Genomic DNA, 20,884 nt, shown 5'->3' on the forward strand with positions numbered 1-20,884 from the left:
ATCCACCAGGTCCATATTTCATATGTGGCCATACATGATTCAAAGATTGCACCAGCATGACTAGAATAAATCAGCACCTTATTACTTGGAAGCAGCATCTGAAATGATTGAAGTTAAACTTGCAATAGACGTAGACCTGTATTAATTTTGTTTCTATATATTTGATATTGTGAAAAGCAGTATGCCGAGATGATGTGTGATCGAAGGATACGACATATGACTAAAGAAACTTGATTGATAGTATTAGTTTCACTTGATATTATTAGTTCCATATAAATACTGTGCACACAAGAAGTATCCTTACACTTAAAACATTTCTTAAAGGCACAGAAACTAAACTAAAATTAAGTATTTGAAAGCTGGATAACTTTGTTTTGCTTATTTTGATACCTCATTCGGCAAGATATGAATTTATTTCCCCAACTTGTAGCAATTTGAATAAAAACTAGAGTTTTTCAAAAGTGACAAAAATTTACATTGATTTTTCCCTGACGGCACGCAGATATTGAACACAGAGGAGTGAGCGTTCATCTGTTGGGCTGTAATGAGGCCTTAACAAAGGGCAGCGGAAATCACCTTGAAGGAGGAAATATCCAAATTTGTCACTTTTGAAACTCTACCTATTGCCATTGAAATGCATATAGCATGGTGGAATAAAGACGCGTCGTGCCAAATGATGTATCAAATTACGCCGAATAAAATTCTCCATCTATCGACTTTATTTTGCAATTTAGTTTTAGTGTCTTTAAGAAATGGCTTTTGTTTTAAGTGTTTGGACGTTCTGTGCGAACTATACATGTATAATGGGGATATAAATGATTGGATGGGGAATGTTATTAATTTGGTTGGTATAGTGGGGATGTATGTGGTGTGGTTTCCAAATGGAACATCCCAATGCATTCAAATGAGTACAAACATGCCTAGTATGGGGTCAGTGGTTCTTGAGATTCAAATTGCATTCTTAAGCAAAAAGTGACCTTTGTGAATCCCACTGTATTTAAAGCTCGATTCGTTAAAAGCTTTTGATGTCTACATCGCTTTTACCTGAAGACACAATTTTCACATAAATGATACTAATTTATACTCCTTTATCCTTCATACAATAAACATAAAGCTGAGATTTTAACATAGACTGTTTAATTATATAATTAATAAAATATCGTTTCATCAAATCTGTTCTAAATGGTATAATAACACTATGTATGTGGGTGATAGGTGAGCTGAACGAAAGTCTATGCCCATTGTAAGATTCTGTTCAATATTTCATACACGACGTAGTCACAAGAATACTGGGCAATGCTGGGTATAGGCCTATTTGCATCCGAAAATATGGTTACATAAATAAGGCAGGATTTGGAAATTGTCATTTTTTTTCTAAATATTTGGATTTTTTTCCATTCACATTCATAGTGTGCAAATTTTGAGGAGAGAAACAGTTCTCATGTTGCGACGCTTTTTATCGAGCAACTAGCCCTCAGGCTAAACTGTAAATGCTACGTACAAGCATCAGGAAACATTTTTGATAATTTAGCAAGTAGAAGGAATTTGCACAAACTATGCTTGAGGCTACGTCATCAAAGTAACCCAATGAAAATATTGAACTATTAAAACAGCTTATTATTATACTTTGTCATTGTTTCTGAACCATTTATATTCCATTTTCTTTACTGAAATGTGATTTTACAATAAATTATTGTTTCATCCTAATATCTAGGTCTACTTATTCTCTCATATTTATTTATGTACTCTTTTCTTATATTATATTTTTCTTGACTCTCTCTTCCACTTCATATAGCAGCAGACTTGAAACGAAGGCAAAAGAAAGCATAGAGAAACACATAAACCATAACATAATTCACTCTGGAACAGGAACTGAATGCATAAGCAGATGAACTATAGGCAACCTGTATTTTGGCCTAGTATTTGATAACCGTATGCGACTTTAGCACCGGCGGTTGATTTTGTAAGTAATGTTAAGGGACACAGAATATTTACTATGTCAAATAAGTCAAACAGAACATACATGTATTCCATACAAAACAGTGTTTTGATTCAAATGAAGGTTTTGGCATTACACTTTCTAAAAACATTGCAATTGTGTTGCATATCATGTGATGTGATTAGGCAAAATCAGTCGGAAGTCGGAAATACTGATATTGAGATATAGCCAAACAAATGAAGTATTTCCATTTGATTCCTATTGTTTTTGAATATGGTCAACTAAAGACTGATTTTGCTCGATCACATTACATATATGATGAGGTTTCAGCTAACATTTCTTTTTGTTTATTAGTTTTTTTAATGTGTATGCATGTTGTTGTTTTTAAAATGTCTTGACTATATTATGTTTATATGTATTATGTGCTATATTTCTGATATTGTATATTATTGTTTTGTCATTCTTAAGCCAGAATTAGCTGGTTTCTAATGTGAGAGTGTGACGTTAATAAATATTAAACTAAACTATATGGTGCTTGATAACTATGTGGCATTTTATTAAAAACGTTTGAGATTTTTGAATGGCCAAGTGAAAAGTATGAGCTGCAAAGCTTGAGAGTCAAACCTAATATGCGAAAGTTTGTTTTCTGAAGAGTAATTTTCTCAAAGTGCTATCTACTGAAGACAGCTGTAGAGTAGTTTACTCAAAGTGCTATCTACTGAAGACAGCTGTAGCGTAATTTACTCAAAGTGCTATCTACTGAAGATAGCTGTAGAGTAATTTACTCAAAGTGTTATCTACTGAAGACAGCTGTAGAGTAATTTACTCAAAGTGCTATCTACTGAAGATAGCTGTAGAGTAATTTACTCAAAGTGTTATCTACTGAAGACAGCTGTAGAGTAATTTACTCAAAGTGCTATCTACTGAAGACAGCTGTAGAGTAATTTACTCAAAGTGTTATCTACTGAAGACAGCTGTAGAGTAATTTGATTGGCTTACCCCAAGTTCGGTAGTGATGTAGGTGCACGAGTTGTGTAATAAAGTTAATAAAGTAATAAAGTACTCATTATGATTTATTTCAAAATGTCATTAAGGGCCAAGTCTCAAGAACCACTGAACCTATAATAGACATGTTTGTACCTATTTGAATTGTTATGTGTATTTTTTTATTCGCATTCATCACCTGCAATTTTTGAGGGAAGAATACAGTTCACATTTTGTGAAGCTTTTTATCGACCTACTCGCCCTCAGGCTAAACTGTAAATGCTATGTTCAAGCATGAGGAAACAGTTTGGATAATTTAAGGAGCTGAATGAATTTGTAATGCTTGAGGCTACATAATTAAAGCAGGGCTCGATCTTAACTTTTTTTGCCACTAGCCAGTCGGGCGTGTAACTCTATAAAGTTACACGCCCGACTGAAATTTTACAATCCAGAATTTTTTCCGGAAATAATGTTACAATAAATGCAAAAATTAAACGACAGTCTAGTAAGTTTAATACAAGTAGCAGTTAAGGAATCGGATAGCAACGTTTGCACAGTATTTTTGTGGGATCTGAGGGCACATCAGACATATCGAATTGCATTCTGAATACGAAGTATATCCTTCTGATATCAAATAATTTTGATTTTTTTAATTCGCGATATAATACAAATTTTATGACAACTGTTAAAATTTTATATTTTTTTAAATATATTTTTTTATATTTAACAGTCCTCGAAGTAAACTTCATAGATCTAAATGATATGTACTTAAAGTTTATGTAGCTAGGATGAAAATTCGACCATGAATTGAAATTTTTAACCTCTCATAATAAAGACCTACTTTTTTGGTGTTTTGGGAAAAAATCTAATCTTCAATACACAAAGACTTCAAGTTGCTGCAGCAACAGTCCTCTGCAAAATGCACATCAGCCTGTGCCCACCAGATCCGAAGGCACTGCTACCAAAGCCATTTGTAGTCAGAAGAGCTACCTGCTCTAGATTGTCCATGCCTTGCCATGCTTTCACAATACCAGTTTCTAGAACCATATCTACTGGATGGACCTTCATCCATACTCCCGGTCCACACTGCAGTTCACGTTTGTAATAGCCCACCAGATGGAGACTATTGTGCAGCCTGAAACTGAAGCAGATTGGCTGATTGCGTAGGTCTAAAATAAAATGTGCTATGTGAATATGGAAAACACTGCGCTAGTCCGAATTTGAAAAACACTGCGTTAGTCCGAATCTGAACAAGACTGCGCTAATTAATCCGAATATCGGACTAGTGCAGTATTTTATAGATTCAGACTAATGGAGTCATATCATAGGTGTGAGCGAAGAGGAAGCAGTTACAGAGCTGAACATCACATATCAAGTTAGTCAAGTTAGGTCAATCGATAAGGCGTTCGACTGTGGTGCGAGATGTTGCGGTTTCGAACCCTGGTGGTGCCTATAGCATAGCATGCCTATAGATAAGGAACTTACTGCTATTAAATTGTCTCGTTGTAACCCGTAGAGCTGATCAAAGAGCTGATCCTGGTTGCGAACGTTAATTATGGAATGTCTAGCGTGTGCGCTCTTGAAGCAGCAAAGTCCCTCAATTGTTGTTTAATGGTTTATGGAATGATGTGGGACCGTAGTGGTCAGCGACAATCTGTAATGTGTGCTGAAGCTTGTGGATCAACGTCTAGGTGATGTGCCTGTGCATCTCTCTCTCTCTCTCTCTCTCTGTGTGTGTCAGGTGGCACTGTGTAGCGCTGCTGTGGTCTTCACAAGAGTACGCCATCTCACTCGATCTGATGCCAAGTGCGTTGCACCTTGCATTCCTTGGTTAGAAACCAGCTTCACGTCATTGGTCCAAGATGTTGGTGGACGTCCTCCTCCTCGTTTGTCTTCCATAGCTCCTTGCAAAATCTGTTTTTCTACACCTCCATGTTTCCTGACAATATTGCCAAAGTACTTCAGCTTTCTCTCCATTATGCCGCTTCTGATGGTTAGACTTGTACCAATCTTGTCGAGGATCCACGAATTTGTTCTCCTGTCTTTCCATATCACTCGTAGAAGCCTCCTGTAACACCACATCTCAAAAGCATCTACTTTTTCCCTATCATTCTTGGTCATAGCCCAAGACTCGCATCCATAAGTGGCAATGGAAAACACAGTTGCACGAAGTAGGCGTACCTTGAGGTCAATGGATAGGCCTCTGCTTTTCCATATGCTTGACATGCCCTGCACAGTTGTCCTTGCAATAGCCAGTCTTCTCTTAATTTCAGTTGTGCTGTCACCACTGTTTTTAATCATTGAACCCAGATATTCAAATTGCTTCACCTCCTCAATCTGCTGTCCATCTATCACAAACTCATCACTTTTCCGCTCTCTGTCTACAGCCATTATTTTTGTCTTCTGTGTGTTCAGGAGAAGGTGTTTTTCTTCGCTGGCCTCTTTAATGCGCTTCAAAAGATCAATCAGCTCTACTCTGCTCCTACAAATAAGAGTGGTATCATCAGCGTACCTCAGGTTAGTAATTCTTGTACCGCCAAACTTCACTCCACCTTCAAACCCCTCCAAAGCTGTTCTCATTATGTCTTCAGAGTAGATGGTAAATAGGTTTGGTGATAGCACACAGCCCTGTCGTAAGCCTCTTCCAATCTTGAACCAATCTGTGTCCCCACTACTTGTTCTGACTGCCGATTCTTGGTCTTCATATAAGCAGCTGATCAGATCCACAAGATAACTTGGGAAACCCTGTGCATAGCGCACTATAAATCACTGCGCTTTGCGCTTTTTTTTAAAAATCTCCATCAAAGAATTCAAGTTGCTGCAGCAACAGTCCTCTGCAAAATGCACACCAGCCTGTGCCCACCAGACCCGAAGGCACTGCTACCAAAGCCATTTGTAGTCAGAAGAGCTACCCGCTCTAGATTGTCCATGCCTTGCCATGCTCTCACAGTACCAGTTTCTAGAACCATATCTACCGGATGGACCTTCATCCATACTCCCGGTCCATATTGCAGTTCACGTTTGTAATAGCCTACCAGATGGAGTAGTCGGAGACGTAACTGACAACGGCGTACCATCCTTCAAGAGCAGAGTACATAAGCATCTCATTCCATGTGTCTGATGCTTAAGTTGCTGTACCCTTCACTCTTGTTGTTCCTAAGCTGCTGTGAACCACTGATTGACACATGTGGTTTGTGCTTTATAGTGCCTAGGTGCTTATATAAGTTCTTGACTTGTGTCACTCCTCATGAGCTACTGTTCACTCTAGCATTTTATATAAAAAAAAAAAAAAAAAAAAAAAAAAAAAAAACCCAAACAAATGAAACCCAAACCTCAACCCAAAGTACCAAGATAAATCTTTAATTTTACTAAAGGTAATGTTGATTCATTCCTGCTTGTGTTGTAAGGTCCTTGAACTCATCGTCTCGAGTCATATGGCAAAGCACCTTAGTCACCATAGAATTCTGCTAGATTCTCAACATGGATTTAGGGAACGACTCTCAACAGTCACCCAACTCATCACCTCTTTAAATGATTGGGCCTCCACCTTTCAACACCGGGGGCAGACTGACGTCGTTCTATTGGACTTTAGGAAAGCGTTTGACAAAGTTTCCCACCAACATTTGTCCGCCAAGCTCCACTATTATGGCATCAGAGGATCTACTCTTCTCTGGATCAACGCTTTTCTCGCAAACCGCTCTCAGGCGTTCCCCAGGGATCCGTGCTTGGTCCAGCTTTATTGCCGTCTCTGCAGTTTTGTTTACGATATTGGTTGTTGCCGCCGAAAGAGGAGTAATCTATTCACCCCTGGCATGGTTCCGCCATTGAGTAGAGCCTCAAACTGGTAAAGCTTGGTAACGTACGCCACTTTACACAATGTTACACGACTGGTTTACATGCATGCTGCCAGATCGAGGCTTTTTACCTTCAAACTTGATGACCATGTAAGAAGTGAATACCGCTACCGCCCGGCCTGTTATTTCTTACAAAATAGATGATCGCCCTCTGCAGGTGAGATGATTTTGTGCTATCAAACTTTTTCACCGCGAGATGGCGGACGTCAATCCGGCAACAACGCCACTTTTGTTTCGACAAGTCAAGGTATATTGATTAGCGTATTTTGCTCTACTCAATTAATCTGTTTAAAACAAGCTTAGAACATATTCAAAATGCCCGATTGTGATCCCCCATTTAAAACATTCAAAAACTTGAATTATGAAATGTTGGTCAACGAAAAATTGGTGTAAAATCAAAATATCCAATTTCACAGCGACATTTGGACACTGAAGCATTTGAGATATACTATTTTAAGTCTTTAACTGATTTTAGAACCGATACTGTTTTATTATAATTAATATATAGTTGTCACTGATATAATGCCACTGAAACCACACCACGCATAATTATCATGCACTTCAATCTTTATAACTCTACAAAGGGATTTATAACTCGTCACTAAGAAACTTTATAAATCATGCACTATGCCAGTATGCAAAGGGAACACGGAATCACTGCACTGACCAATTATTCAATACCGAGTTAATATTACATGTAGGTGACCGACCCGGTGATCGAGGCCCTGATTTAATACAGGTAAGTGTATGCGAAAACAGTGTTTAGAAATCGTTGACAGATTGGTGTTTAGAAATTAAACGCCTTAGCATTAGGATCTAAACAATAAAGTGTTAAATGCTAAACATTTAAAACTTAAAACACCAAAGTCCTCGATTTCTAAACACTGTTTTAATTATATGTATAGTGAGTTCATATTAGACTATGCGCGAGACTATGCGTACAGTGTCTCGTTAGAGTTACTTTAAAAATCCATACATGTAGTCACCTAGCAACTATCGGGGACACTTCTATACAACTAAAATAATGAGCGAAGTCTGTCTGTCTGTCTGTCTGTCTGTGTGTCTGTCTGTCCGGCTATGCGTTTCGCCGCGCTTCGACGCATCGATCCGATATATTTCGGATATGGATAGGTACCGGGAAAAGCATGTCCTTCGGCTGGTTTTTAAGGTCATCAGAGGTCAAGGTCAAAGGTCGTGGATTTCGAACTTTGCCTGATCGGGCTCAAACTTGGTGGATGGAATCCTTGATACGAGGGATATATAATGCGTGAAAATAAAAAGAAGGTCAGCCGAGGTCAAAGGTCATCACGGAGGGTTCAAATTTCAAACTTCCTCTGATCAGGCTTAAACTTGGTGGGTGGAATCCTGCATATGAGGGGAACATGTAAATATTTAAATATAATCGAGGTCATCCGAGGTCAAAGGTCATCCAGGGGCTAAATTTGAAACTTCGCCCAATTAGACTGAAACTTAGTGAAAGTACCGAGGTCACTTAAGGTCAAAGGTCATATGTTCAAATGGTAGAGTATGCTCAATCGAGCTTAAAAGTGGTTAAAAAATCTCAATATAACGTGAACCAGTTGCTCTCACAGCTACGGGTGAACTAGTTACAGTTAATATAAGACCAAGTAAAACAAATAAAATGTATATCGTCCGGACCTTGGTCTCGAAATTTGGTGAGGGAGGTCCTATTTTGTTAGTACAAATTTACTATTCATTTGTGTAAAATTGCAATTGCAAAGTCTTTGTGATTTTTGTCAACGCATCATAAAAACGGAGAGGCCCCTAATATTTTTGTTATTTAATCCCTACCCCAGAAAGTGTTTACAATGTGTTTATAAATTATAACCAAGAAGTTCACAAGAATTTTAGAAACAAAGTAAGGAAGCAAATAAGAAAAATAACAAGAATATTTGAAAATCTCCAAAAATCAGTGAGGGCGGAGACGATTAGATATACATGTTATATATTTTACTTGGCCCAATCGTTCGGCGTACATGTAGAAGCACATTATTATTGTGTATTCAATTAACTAAAAGCTATTGTGTTTTTAAAGATATTTTTAGTAACACTGAAAATCGTGTTTAGAAATTCAACACTTTTCTTTCACCACGTTTCTAAACATGTTTGATTCCCAAACACCAATGTCAAAATTCAAAACATCATGTGATGTTAAATTCCTAAACACAAGGCATCAGATTCCTAAACATGAGAACCTTAGATCTACGCCAGGCTTTGAAATAAGAAAAAAAAATTAAAAGGTGCTCCGGACCCTTGCCTTTGAAATTTCAAGGGTCCTCACAAATTTTCAAGGGTCTGACCCCGGACCCTTGCCTTTGAAATTTCAAGGGTCCTCATTAATTTTCATGAAAATTGAAAACCTGGGTTGAAAACTTGATGTGAAACTACAATGAAATTGTACTCAGGCAGCTGGACGTATTATGTGTACCAGATTTCCAGTGGGACAAAAAAAAAGCTAGGATTTTCTGCTCTTTGCTTGGCTCAATTTTTACGGGTCACGCGGACCCGTATCGTAGGAAATTTACGGGTCCACGCCTACTTTCATGGGTATTTGACGCAAGGACGCGCCTTATTTCAAACGCTGATCTACGCCCGGATCTACGATGGGGGGATATACCACCCCAAAGATTTTTTTATCCGTCATAAAAAAAACCCACACACACACGCGCTTACGCCCAAACGACCTAAGCTAATCGTAGACACATCCTTTGCGCTCATTTTGGTGATAACATTTTCACACCAGCACCTCACCTGGGGGTAGGACCGGCCATCAATAATGACCATAGGGAGGTTGGTGAGGCCCCAATGATTTTCATTTCGCTATAGTTGCTTGGTTTGCATGAGAGTGCATGGAGGCCATGCAGCAGAGACATGTACTCTACGTTTGGCACGTAACAAGGTATCTCATTGGGCCTGCTGTTTGACATCACAATTGCTGAGTTCTCTTATCTGTATTAACTCGTATATGGATCTTGGGATATGACGAAAGTAACGACAGTAATACAATTAAATTGTAAATACCCAAAGACTACAAACATATTTACCTTGTAAACTTTGTAACTTTGCCTTGGGGAGATTCCGCTAAAATTATATACTCATGTGTCAAGGAGAGGGCCCTGGGGTCGGATGACTTGGGGGTATGGGGTGATACCACCATACCCTATTCTTAGTTTTGTCCGCAAATAGTGACTGTTGTCGTCAAATTACAAAAGTCAAGTAACAATTAAATGTACGGTTGTTGGACAGTATCGTTACTGTAATACTAGTTTGTAATCCTAAGTTTGATCCTTTGATGGAATTATGCAATCAAATGTATATTTAATTTAACAAGATTTAAAATTAATTGGTATTTTCATTCATGTCTGTATCCCACAAAGAAATGGCTACCCGATCAAGAAGGACAGCGAAGACATCATTTCCTTTTACCTCAAAGAAAACCGGCCATGACGATACTATTGAAATAGATGACGGCAGAAAACCTGGACAATGGGGAAGAGCATGGTAAGAAATAACAACAACAACAGCAGCAACAGCAACAACAACAACAACTGCAGCAACGACATCAGCAACACTGACAGCAATAACACCATCATAATTATAGTCAGTGGCGTAGCCAGTACCTTTTCATAGCTGGGGCAAAGCAAATTTCAAGGGACGTGGTCAAAATGGGTACAAAAACGGCTTAAAAAGTTTTACAAATTTCTTATTTAACCTGGGGTGACCAATCAATGCACTGATACTGTTCTCCCTTGGTGGCACAAAGGCCATACATATAAAACACAATAAAAACGGCTTACATCAAGAGCATTACAATAAAAAACACCATTTAAGACATAGGTCATATGATTGCACATTACATTAAAAGTATTAAGGAAATATACATAATAACAATAGAGAAAATAGAAAACCCTTTTTTTATCAGGGCAGTCAGCATCCCACGAGGGAGGGGGTAAGACTACTCACATGGTGAAAGCTGCCCATTGCCCACGTTTAGCTACGCCACTGATACTTACTAGTATTCTTTTGAATTAGTTGTCAAAGGTTAATTTCTGGTCTGAGACCAATATAATCGGTAAAATGACAGCACTTACGCACTGACAGTAGTCAGTGGGGTGTTCACATATTTGGGGTCAAAAGTCATTGTTTCTACCGCAAATAACATACCGCAGTGATGCCAATTGTGCATCCTTTCTAGTCATCGTATAAGCCTATGTGCATCAGTTGGGTTACCATTTTGACGCAGCCATTGCTAAAGCAATTATGTTATTCTAAAGCCGTTGGGGGTAATTGTTATCCAACTATGAACAAGGTGCTCATAGCTGAACAAATGTTGAGTAAAAAATACCCAATTTTCTAATAGTGTAACAAAATATAATAACTAGACATGTTTTGTTCAAAGAACACAATCACAGTCGTGTCGTTTCAGAACTAATATGAACTATGACTTACGTGCAAAGCTTAACAGAAATTGATGTACATCCAAATACGATGACTAGAAAGGATGAACAAATGGCATCACTGTGCTGTTCTTTGCGGCAGAAACAATGACCTTTGACCCCAAATATGTGAACACCCCCATTGACTACTGTCAGCGGGTAACAAGTGCTGTCATAGCACGAGACGTGTCAGTCATCACTCGAAATAAGAATAAAACCGGAGATTTATTATAAAACTGAAATTTTTCTGTATTTAAAGCACTTCAGACTTAGTATTTCATATGGGATTTAAGAAAACCATTGGAATTACAATCATGCAAAAAGTAGAAATTCGAGAAATATTGAGGGCGTCGCTGTGGAGCAAATCACATAATTATGACTTTAAAATAAAATGAAAATTAGAAGATGACTATTTTATTTTATTTACAACCTGTACCACACACCATAACGCACTAATATAATATTATCAGAAAGCCTAATATAAGGTCCGATTTCTCGAAACTTGGCTAATGGTCATGCTTTCTAAGCCAGCAGACTAGCCCTATCAATGTGGATCCATTTTATTGATTTATCTTTCTAGGTGATGTACGATGTGAAATAATTATTGTAAGCACTGGTATGTATGACTAATTTGGCTTAAGCATGATGGCTAAGGAAGCCTGACCACTAGCCAAGCTTCGAGAAATTGGACCTTTAAGTGTGTCATGAAAACAATGAATTGATGTTGGGATTTTTGTCCTTATTTTAGGGAAGTGGATCTCTTCAGCCTGGTTGCAATAATTTGTCTCCTTATATTTTGCCCGCCGATGGTCTTCTATTTTTACGTATCGTGCACTCACTACGACTGCGCATTGTCAGCACCCTTATTGGGTATTTTAATAGGTGATGTCACTGTGGCAGAATTTTGGAGCCAACTTCCACCAATTACTGCGGATGGTTTCAAAATAGTATTATCATGGATGGCTTTTCAAGTAGGTATAACCAAAACGGGATTTTTTTCATCGTGATGTCATTTCATGTTTCTTAATATAAGATGCTTTTTGAATAGCATGCGCGTATTTGGGGGGGGGGGGCTTTGGGGGCGTCAGCCCCCCGGGGTAAAAGCGGCCAAAATGAAGGGGCGGCGGAAGAAGAAGGGGCGGCAAAAACAGGGCGGCAAAAACGAAGGGGCGGCAAAAAGAATTAGTAAATAAAAAAGGGCGGAAAAATTTGATACAGCATAAAAAGTTTTGAAAAAATGGTACTATACATCCAAATGTGTTGCTTTTAGGGCGCTAGCGCCTGAAATCATTTTCGGGCTGTTGCGGAAGGGGCGGCAAAATTGAATTTTCGTCAGCCCCCCCCGGGGTTGTGGCGGCCACGGTACGCCACTGAATAGCTAGCACCCGGCTACACTCTGAGAGCAACACAATCAACATTCATCACCGGGGGTTCGACAGGAAGATACCATGTCACCAACACTTTTCAACCCAACTCTGCAAGCTATCATACAAAAGCTTGACTGGGAAATGAAAGGGGTCAACATCAATGGGGAGAGGATAAGCCACCTGAGATTTGCAGATGATATTGTAATCTTTGCATGAAACCTAGTCTTTGTTAAAGACGACTCACCATTCTTTCCGAGGGGGAGGGGAGCGGCGAGCACGAGAAAAAAATCTACATTCTCCAAACAGCACTAGAAGAAGTTGAAGAATATGTAATTGAGTCAGGTTGTCATAAAATGAGCCACAACCATTTTGACGAAAGTAGAAAGTCTACAACCAGTGTGTCCTCCCAGTCATGACCTACGGCTCAGAAACTTGGTCCATGATTCAGAGAATGGAGCTGAAGTTGAGAGTGGCTCAACACAGTATGGGGAGGAGCATGTTTGGGATCATAAAAAGAGACAGGAAAACAAATGAAGGAATCAGAAGCATGACACAGCCCAAGAAAACTTCTTTTGTTTCACAGTCTGGATGACATCGGTGACATGTGTCATGCTTCTGATTAAAAATAAGTCTACAATCAGTGTGTCCTCCCAGTCATGACCTACGGCTCAGAAATTCGGGCCATGATTCAGAGGATGGAGCTGAAGTTGAGTGTGGCTCAACACAGTATGGAGAGAAGCATGTTTGGGATAATAAAAAGAGACAGGAAAACAAATGAAGGGATCAGAAGCATGACACAGCCCAAGAAAACTTCTTTTGTTTCACAGTCTGGATGACATCGCACGGCTGTTTGATGTATATAGAATTGGCTTCATTGTTAACTAAATGCAAACTTTAGATGGCGCTATTTATTCTATATCATATTTCTTTATTTGTAAGGGTTAGGTGATTAATACCGCCATTAAAAGAGCTTGAATAGGTGAAACAAGCAACAAGGAAATTTTATAAACATATTTTATCAAACAATAAATGGAATTATTTGTATTAAAAGCTTGAAAGGATAATTTCCAGTAACTAAATAGCGCCACAAATTTTGTCATTAATAGATACATTTTATATCCGAAAAAGCTTTAAAATACTATAAAAGTGAATAATTTTGTAAAAGAGAGGAAATTAAAGTCGAGAACGACTCAAATGCATCTGTATACATTAGCACGATATCACGTTTAGCTGTTTAAGCCTAAAATTTGGTTATACATGATGTTTTGTTTGAAAAGTAATAAATGACCCCATCAAACAACCGTGATCGGTGACCTGTGCCATGCTTCTGATTAAAAAAAAGATCTACAACCAGTGTGTCCTCCCAGTCATGAGGAGCTGAAGTTGAGAGTGGCTCAACACAGTATGGAGAGAAGGAATCATAAAAAGAGACAGGAAAACATAATGAGTAAATCAGAAGCATGACACAGCCCAAGAAAACTTCTTTTATTTCACAGTCTGGATGACATCGGTGACCTGTGTCATGCATCTGATTCACTTGTTTTCCTGTCTCTTTTTATGAACATCGACCAAACTGGTTACAGAATGGACAGATTACCTAGAAATGGTACTAGGTTTGTATTTGTAAAAGTACATACATGAGTAACTTTTGTTTTTATGATCAATATATCAAGTGACATATATGATGCGATCAAGCAAAATCAGTCGGAACTCGGATATATTGATTTTGAGATATAGTTAGGTAAAACGCTCAATTTGGTGACCACTCTCTGGCTAGTAAGGTTTGATGATTGATTCGACTTCTATGGACCATTTAGAAAAAAAATAGCCACCATGTCCCTCGCGAAAATCCCGGCATTTTTCGCTAGAGGCCAAAATCCAAAATGGCCGCCTCCACCATTTTGAAAATTTAAGTTTTGAACCAGAGCACCTATAATCATGCACAAAGACACTTTTTCGGATATGTCGAGTACAAGGATTCCGATTCTGACATTAGTTTGACATTACGGCATCATTTTCACCCAGAAATCCAAGATGGTGGCCGGCACCATCTTGAAAAATTTAGTTTTGAACAAGAGGACATAAAATCGTGTACAAAGACACTTTTTTGGATAAGTCGACCACAAGGATTTCAAATTTGACATTACTTTGACATTACGAACTCATATTTACCCAGAAATCCAAGATGGTGGCCGCCGGCGCCATCTTGAAAAAAAAAAAAGAACCACAGACCTCTTGCATGTCGGGCGAGATATAGCCAAAGGGAAAATTTCCTTTTGTTTCCTGTTGTTTTGGAAACTCTTTAGTTGCTCTCTTTGGAACTGGTTGTTCAATTTCAATGGGGTTTTTTGCAAAATGTAGCTTTGTAAATGCTTTTTACTATCCTATAAGCAGTGATAAGAAACTGAAAATTTAATATTTCCGAGTTCCGACTGATTTTGCTTGATCGCATCACATATGTCTTTGGATCAAAAGGACAATGTTTTACATTATATTTGCCATCTCATAAGCAGCTGTGGAGCACGGTGCTGGCAATAACAATTCATCATTGATTAAACTTAATTGTCATCTATTTCTTCAGAAAATTGTGTCCACGTAGTTATAATATACTCGTATGTACAGGGCAATCTATTGAAACGCCAATTTCCAGTGCGTTGTCAATATCAGCCTCAATTTAAAAAACAATATTATTTCACTATTCTATGGACTGCTTTCTTTTGTAATAATCCTGTACCTAGTGTGCATTTTTCCAGTAGGTATTAAAAGTTCAATTATTAGCAAGCTAATATTTTTACTTTACATATTATAATATACTACAAAAAACAAAATGGCATTTAGTCTAACCAAATCCCACATTGACCATAACATAGTATATTATTGTATTATTCATAAGATTTTCCACTCACTAGCATTAATTTGACAGGTCAATTTTACAAAAACGGTCATAAAAAATCCGTCAAGTTGACTTTTTCTTACACAAATCTTATGTTTTATGCTTGTTCATACACGTATGGGGTGTCTGTATTTCTTTTGAAAATCGGTCAAAATGGACTCATTGACATAGACAATTTGTTGTCATTGAATAGAATATTCAACACGACCTGTAACAAATATCTATGACCACTGACCCGTGACAAGGGGAACTAGGTAATTTTCAGTGTTACCAGATTTGCAGGATACGTTTGATATTTTTGTTTTGAATTGATTCAGTGTGTATTAAAGGGGGGGGGAGGTAACCCTATTGGTTTTGGATATGGATTGTCTTTAAAATTACATAATAATATCAAATATCTCCCCTTTATGCTGCTTTGTGAAAAACGAGAGCATTTTCTGCGTAAATGTGAATAAATAGCCAAATTTGCAATCCAATACCTTGGTATACGTGAATTGCATTCTGGGCAGACAAGCAACAACAACAATTCCCGTTCGTATGATGAATGCTGACATGCTGTACAGTGCCCGTCCCGTATTGAACGGAAAATATTTGTTTGTTTGTTTGTTTGTTGTTGTTTTTTCGTACCGTTTCAGAAAAAAAGGAAACAAAATATATTTCCGGGCCCTTGCAATATGTACATTTCAAATGAATATAAAAAAGTTTCCGATACCGGGTTTTGAACCGGGTACCTCTCGGGTAAAAGAATGATGCGCTAACTAATTGAGCTATTTAGCCCACTGAGATCGTCAAGGAATTGTTTTAATTATATACGGCGCACCATCTCCTCAGCACTTAGTGTAGTTCGCGAAACCAAAGTAGCTGTGAGCCTGTTGAGGAGACAGATGATTCGCAATTAATTCCCTGCCCAGAAATCCGAAGTATTTTTTATTATTTACAAAATGGTAGCCTGTAAAAACCGATGTGTTTCATGATTTCTTCGGAAATACATCGACTTGGAGCGTCAAATTTCAGGATAGTAATGAGAAAAATAGTATCTATTATGTGATACCAAAACCTCATCAACAATGGAAACAATCGGGGGATGATGCTGTCGATCGGGTTACGGACCTTTAAAGCCCCATTCAGTAATTTACTCATCCGGACGATCGTAAAAATCATCAAAATTCAGATTTTGGTACCTTTGTCATTGTCATAAACGTGTTAACATAGCCTGCTAATGGTTCAGCCGAAAGCCGTGTATTTACGACAAAATAAGGAATTTACATGAATCAGTAATTTATATACTGACAGTATATAAATTAGCTACATGCATTTGAATGGGGCTGCAACTTCGGCAATGCTGTTGTTTTCTTCGGTTTTTGTCAAATTTTTCATTTCAAAAATACCAAATGACATATTCTTCGCTTTTAAGCAATTTATACACAATTTTAATTTGTTACACTTTCGCTGGGATCACTGAATAGGACTTTAATTGAAATATCGACTTTGGATTTAAATCTGAATAGGATTTAGAAAAATATGACCTTGAATATGTTGTACAATGTATTATATGAGAACTGTACGTCGTAGATAGGTCAAACTATACTTTTTCTGAACCCTTATGATTTGAGGAATAGATATGTTAAACTATAATTTTTTGAACCCTTATGAAAAGAGGAATATATTGGTATAGTTTTTAATTTTGAAATCTGACCTATGCAAACTCGGCCATTTTGGTTTTAATGTAAATTAGGCAAATTTTCCCTACAGGGATTTTTAAGACTTTTAGTGGTGTTCTAGGGACTTCATATGCGTCGCGGTGAAAAAAAAATCTGTTGCAATTAGTTCCAAGTGAAATTGTGCTTTGCCTAGACTATCAATGATTTTCTGCCGTTTTCTGTTACCAGGTGATTCTGACCAATCTTCCCGATTTGTTTCACAAATTTGTACCAGGCTACGTCGGTGGAATACAACCTGGAAGTGGTATCACGCCATCTGGGGAACATCTTCACTATCAAATCAATGGACTTCAAGCTTTTTGTATTTCAAATGGTATATTACTTTAAAAATAACTTTTCTAATATGATATAGAACTGGAAAGACTTGAGGTGTCTCTCAATAAACGGCTCTTTTCTGAGCCACCACGAACCTGTACATTAGCAGATAGGCGAGATCTGCTTGTTCACTACTCACAAGGGTCAATTGTCAGTGAACGGCTCTTTTCAGAGCCATCAGTAGGCAAGGGGCGGCCTACATGTCTCATACTTATAGGTAATTTGTCCTGAAGAAATCAGAGCTACTCCTGACGAAAGCTTGACAGTTCTAAAACTTGTCCGACGACGAACCCGCTGAAAACTTAATAATCGTAATGAACTCCCGTCGTAAACTATTAAAAGCATATACCACATCTTTAACCTTGCTTGTTTGTTTCTTATCACTACAAACAGGTTTATTTCTGCTCAATGGTTTTATATTTCAATGGGTGTCACCTACAATCGTCGTCGATCATTGTGGTGAGATGCTCTGGGTTGCAAACATCCTCGGCTACCTCGTCTCTATCCTCGTCTATATCAAAGGCCACACCTTCCCGACTAGTCCCAAGGACTGCAAATTCTCCGGTTACTTCCTTTATGACTTTATGATGGGTATTGAGCTCAATCCTCGCATTGGTAAATGGTTTGATTTCAAAATGTTCTTTAACATTAGACCTGGAATGATAGCCTGGACTATTATTAATATGTCCAATGCAATCTATCAGTATCAAATGCATGGCTATGTGACCAATTCTATGTGGATTGTCAACATAATACAGGTATGTGAACAACAAAATGTCCTATTTCAATTCGTGTACATAACAGACGCCCAGTCATAGAGGTCCCAGTTCATTAATCATGTTAATGTTCGCTAAAATACGAGGGTCATTCAAAAAGTTCTACCTCCATCTTCATATCTCTGTTATCTTACGTGCCAGGCAATTTATATTGCCCGTGATTATGCTCTTAAATCTAGACTACAAAATAAAAGTTATTTTGACGAAAGTGTGATTTCTGGATGTTAAGATGTGTTGATTAAAGCGAATACAGATTTGGTACATTGGAAACGGTTAAAATCTGACGAAAAAAGTTTAGTAAGCACCATATTGCAGCTCTTTATAAAAAACGTTTTCAAGATGTGGCTGTCCAACAGCTTACTCAGGATAATTATTTTGGTCCTATTCAAGCTCCCTGACATGCTTTGAGACTTCAAAACAAAATGAAACATGTTTTATATGAGAAGAAAATATCGAAGGGATCAACAGACACACAAATGTTAGTGACATTTTCCAGTTTTCGACTAAACCACATAAGCGTAATTCGTAATAACGTCCTATTTTAAATAATGGGTGCATCTTGAGGTGGAAATAAGATGAACAGTTTGTTAATAACATTGTGTATAATTACAAAATACAAAACCTTTGCATGAGTCTTATTTAATTTTAACCTATGAACCAATTAATATGACTTGAACCAACAAGTACTTACCCGATCAGAGTGAACAACCTACCAAGGTACTAAGCCCATTCTATTCCTGAGATACATCGACGATATTTTGGGCATCGCGAACTGTAGTGAGGAGGATCTTCTCCAATTCATGAACTTTGTAAACACATTCCATCCCGCTCTTCAGTTTACTTGGGATATATCTACCACTCAGGTTACTTTCCTTGACATCTCCATCAGTGTTAACCAGGGCTCGTTATCTACCTCAATCCACTACAAGCCTACAGACTCACATTCATATCTCACATATTCGTCTTCTCATCCCAGATCATGTAAGGATTCTATCCCATCTTCACAGGTACTACGTTTAAGACGTTTATGCAGCGATGATGGCGATTTCAATCAGCAAACTACCAAGATGATTGATTTCTTTACTGATCGTGAGTATCCCCGCGATGTCACCACAGCAGCCGTCGAACGTTTCCAGAACATCACAAGAGACGAATGTCTTCGTATGAAGCAACCCCGTAATGGTTCTAACCGTCCAGTGATGGTATTAACATACCATCCCAACACCGTACCCGTTAGCAACATCATCATCCGGAATTGGAAACTCCTTCAAGACCACCATTCTACCAATGAAATATTTCCTGAATCTCCCATGATATCATATCGTAGAGATAAGAACATTAAAGATCGGCTTGTTCACTCCTATCTCAATCCTACCGACAGCTCAGCGTGTGGCACTGTTCCATGTCATCGCCGTCGATGCAATACCTGTAACCACATATCTGATACTATTGTCAGTAGCACTTCAAGGCCCCATGTCACATGGGGGAAAATGGGAAATCACACTAAAGCTATTCTTCTTTTTAATTATTTGATAATGTTTTTCATTTTGTTAACATATTTGACATATTTCCACTTTTATTTTTCTAAATGTGTTGTGGTTTTAAATTTTTTCTGGTGATTTTACTTTTTTTAAATATTTTTAAAGCGATTGTTGAATATTTCCTGTGATTTCACTCTCTTTTTGTAATCGTTGAAGCGATTTTTGAAGATTTTCTGCGATTTTACAATTTTTTTGCAAATTTTGAAATATTTACTGTGATTTCACAATTTGTGGCACATTTTAAAAATATATCCCGGAATGCTACAAATTTGAGGGTGTTTTTAGATTATTTCCTGTGATTTTACAATTTTTTGCACTTTTTAAGAATATTTCCTGCGATTTAACAATTTTTTTGGCATTTTTTGTAAATTTCTTACAATTGTGTAATTATTTTTGAAGTTTCAAAATATTTCTTGGCGTTTTACCATTTTTTTATGAATATTTCACTCGAATTAAGGGCTCAGAGAGCAACGTTTCACGTAATTTTTGTGGGACCTGAGAGCACATCAGACATACCAAATTGCATTTTGAATACAAGGAATGTCCTTCTGATATCAAATAATTTTGTTTGTTTTTTTAAATTCGCGGTATAATACAAATTTTATGGCAAAGTATTAAAAATTTATATTTTTGACATTTAACAGTCCTCGAACTAAATTGTATCAATCTATTAAATGATACGTTCTTAAAGTGTGTGTGGCTGGGAGGAAAAGCTGTCCATCATTTGAAAATGTTGACCTTTCGTATTGAAGATATCATTTTTTTCCAAATCACCTAAACATGTTAGGTCTTTTTGCAAATTTACCATATTTTTGGTGTGTTTTAAAATGTACCTCAATGTTACAACCTTTGTTGATTTTGAAATATTGTTGGCAATTTCGATAATAATAATTGTGCAATATTATTTAAATATCTATTCACGAAGGATCAGACCTATTTAAAGTTAATACCCATCACTGTATTTTTGTGATACATTAAAAATATGCTGGGAGCAGCTGCAATCCCAGTCATAAGTAGTTTGAACACTTGTGTAAAAA

The 20,884-nt window shown here is 37.6% G+C and overlaps 1 protein-coding gene across 1 annotated transcript in view; it reads left to right on the forward strand.

Moving 5' to 3' along the window:
- Window positions 1-7,385: 7,385 nt before the first annotated feature.
- Window positions 7,386-20,884, forward strand: part of LOC140146488 (7-dehydrocholesterol reductase-like) — a 31,941-nt gene continuing 18,442 nt past the window's right edge. Inside the window, exons 1-5 of the mRNA XM_072168353.1 lie at window positions 7,386-7,516; window positions 10,176-10,299; window positions 11,983-12,205; window positions 17,384-17,528; window positions 17,924-18,288. Of these exons, the coding sequence (XP_072024454.1) occupies window positions 10,178-10,299; window positions 11,983-12,205; window positions 17,384-17,528; window positions 17,924-18,288 (855 nt within the window). The 5' untranslated portion in view covers window positions 7,386-7,516; window positions 10,176-10,177. The remainder of the gene's footprint in view (window positions 7,517-10,175; window positions 10,300-11,982; window positions 12,206-17,383; window positions 17,529-17,923; window positions 18,289-20,884) is intronic.

Source organism: Amphiura filiformis, chromosome 2 (genome assembly GCF_039555335.1).
Source record: "Amphiura filiformis chromosome 2, Afil_fr2py, whole genome shotgun sequence".
Lineage (NCBI taxonomy): Eukaryota > Metazoa > Echinodermata > Ophiuroidea > Amphilepidida > Amphiuridae > Amphiura > Amphiura filiformis.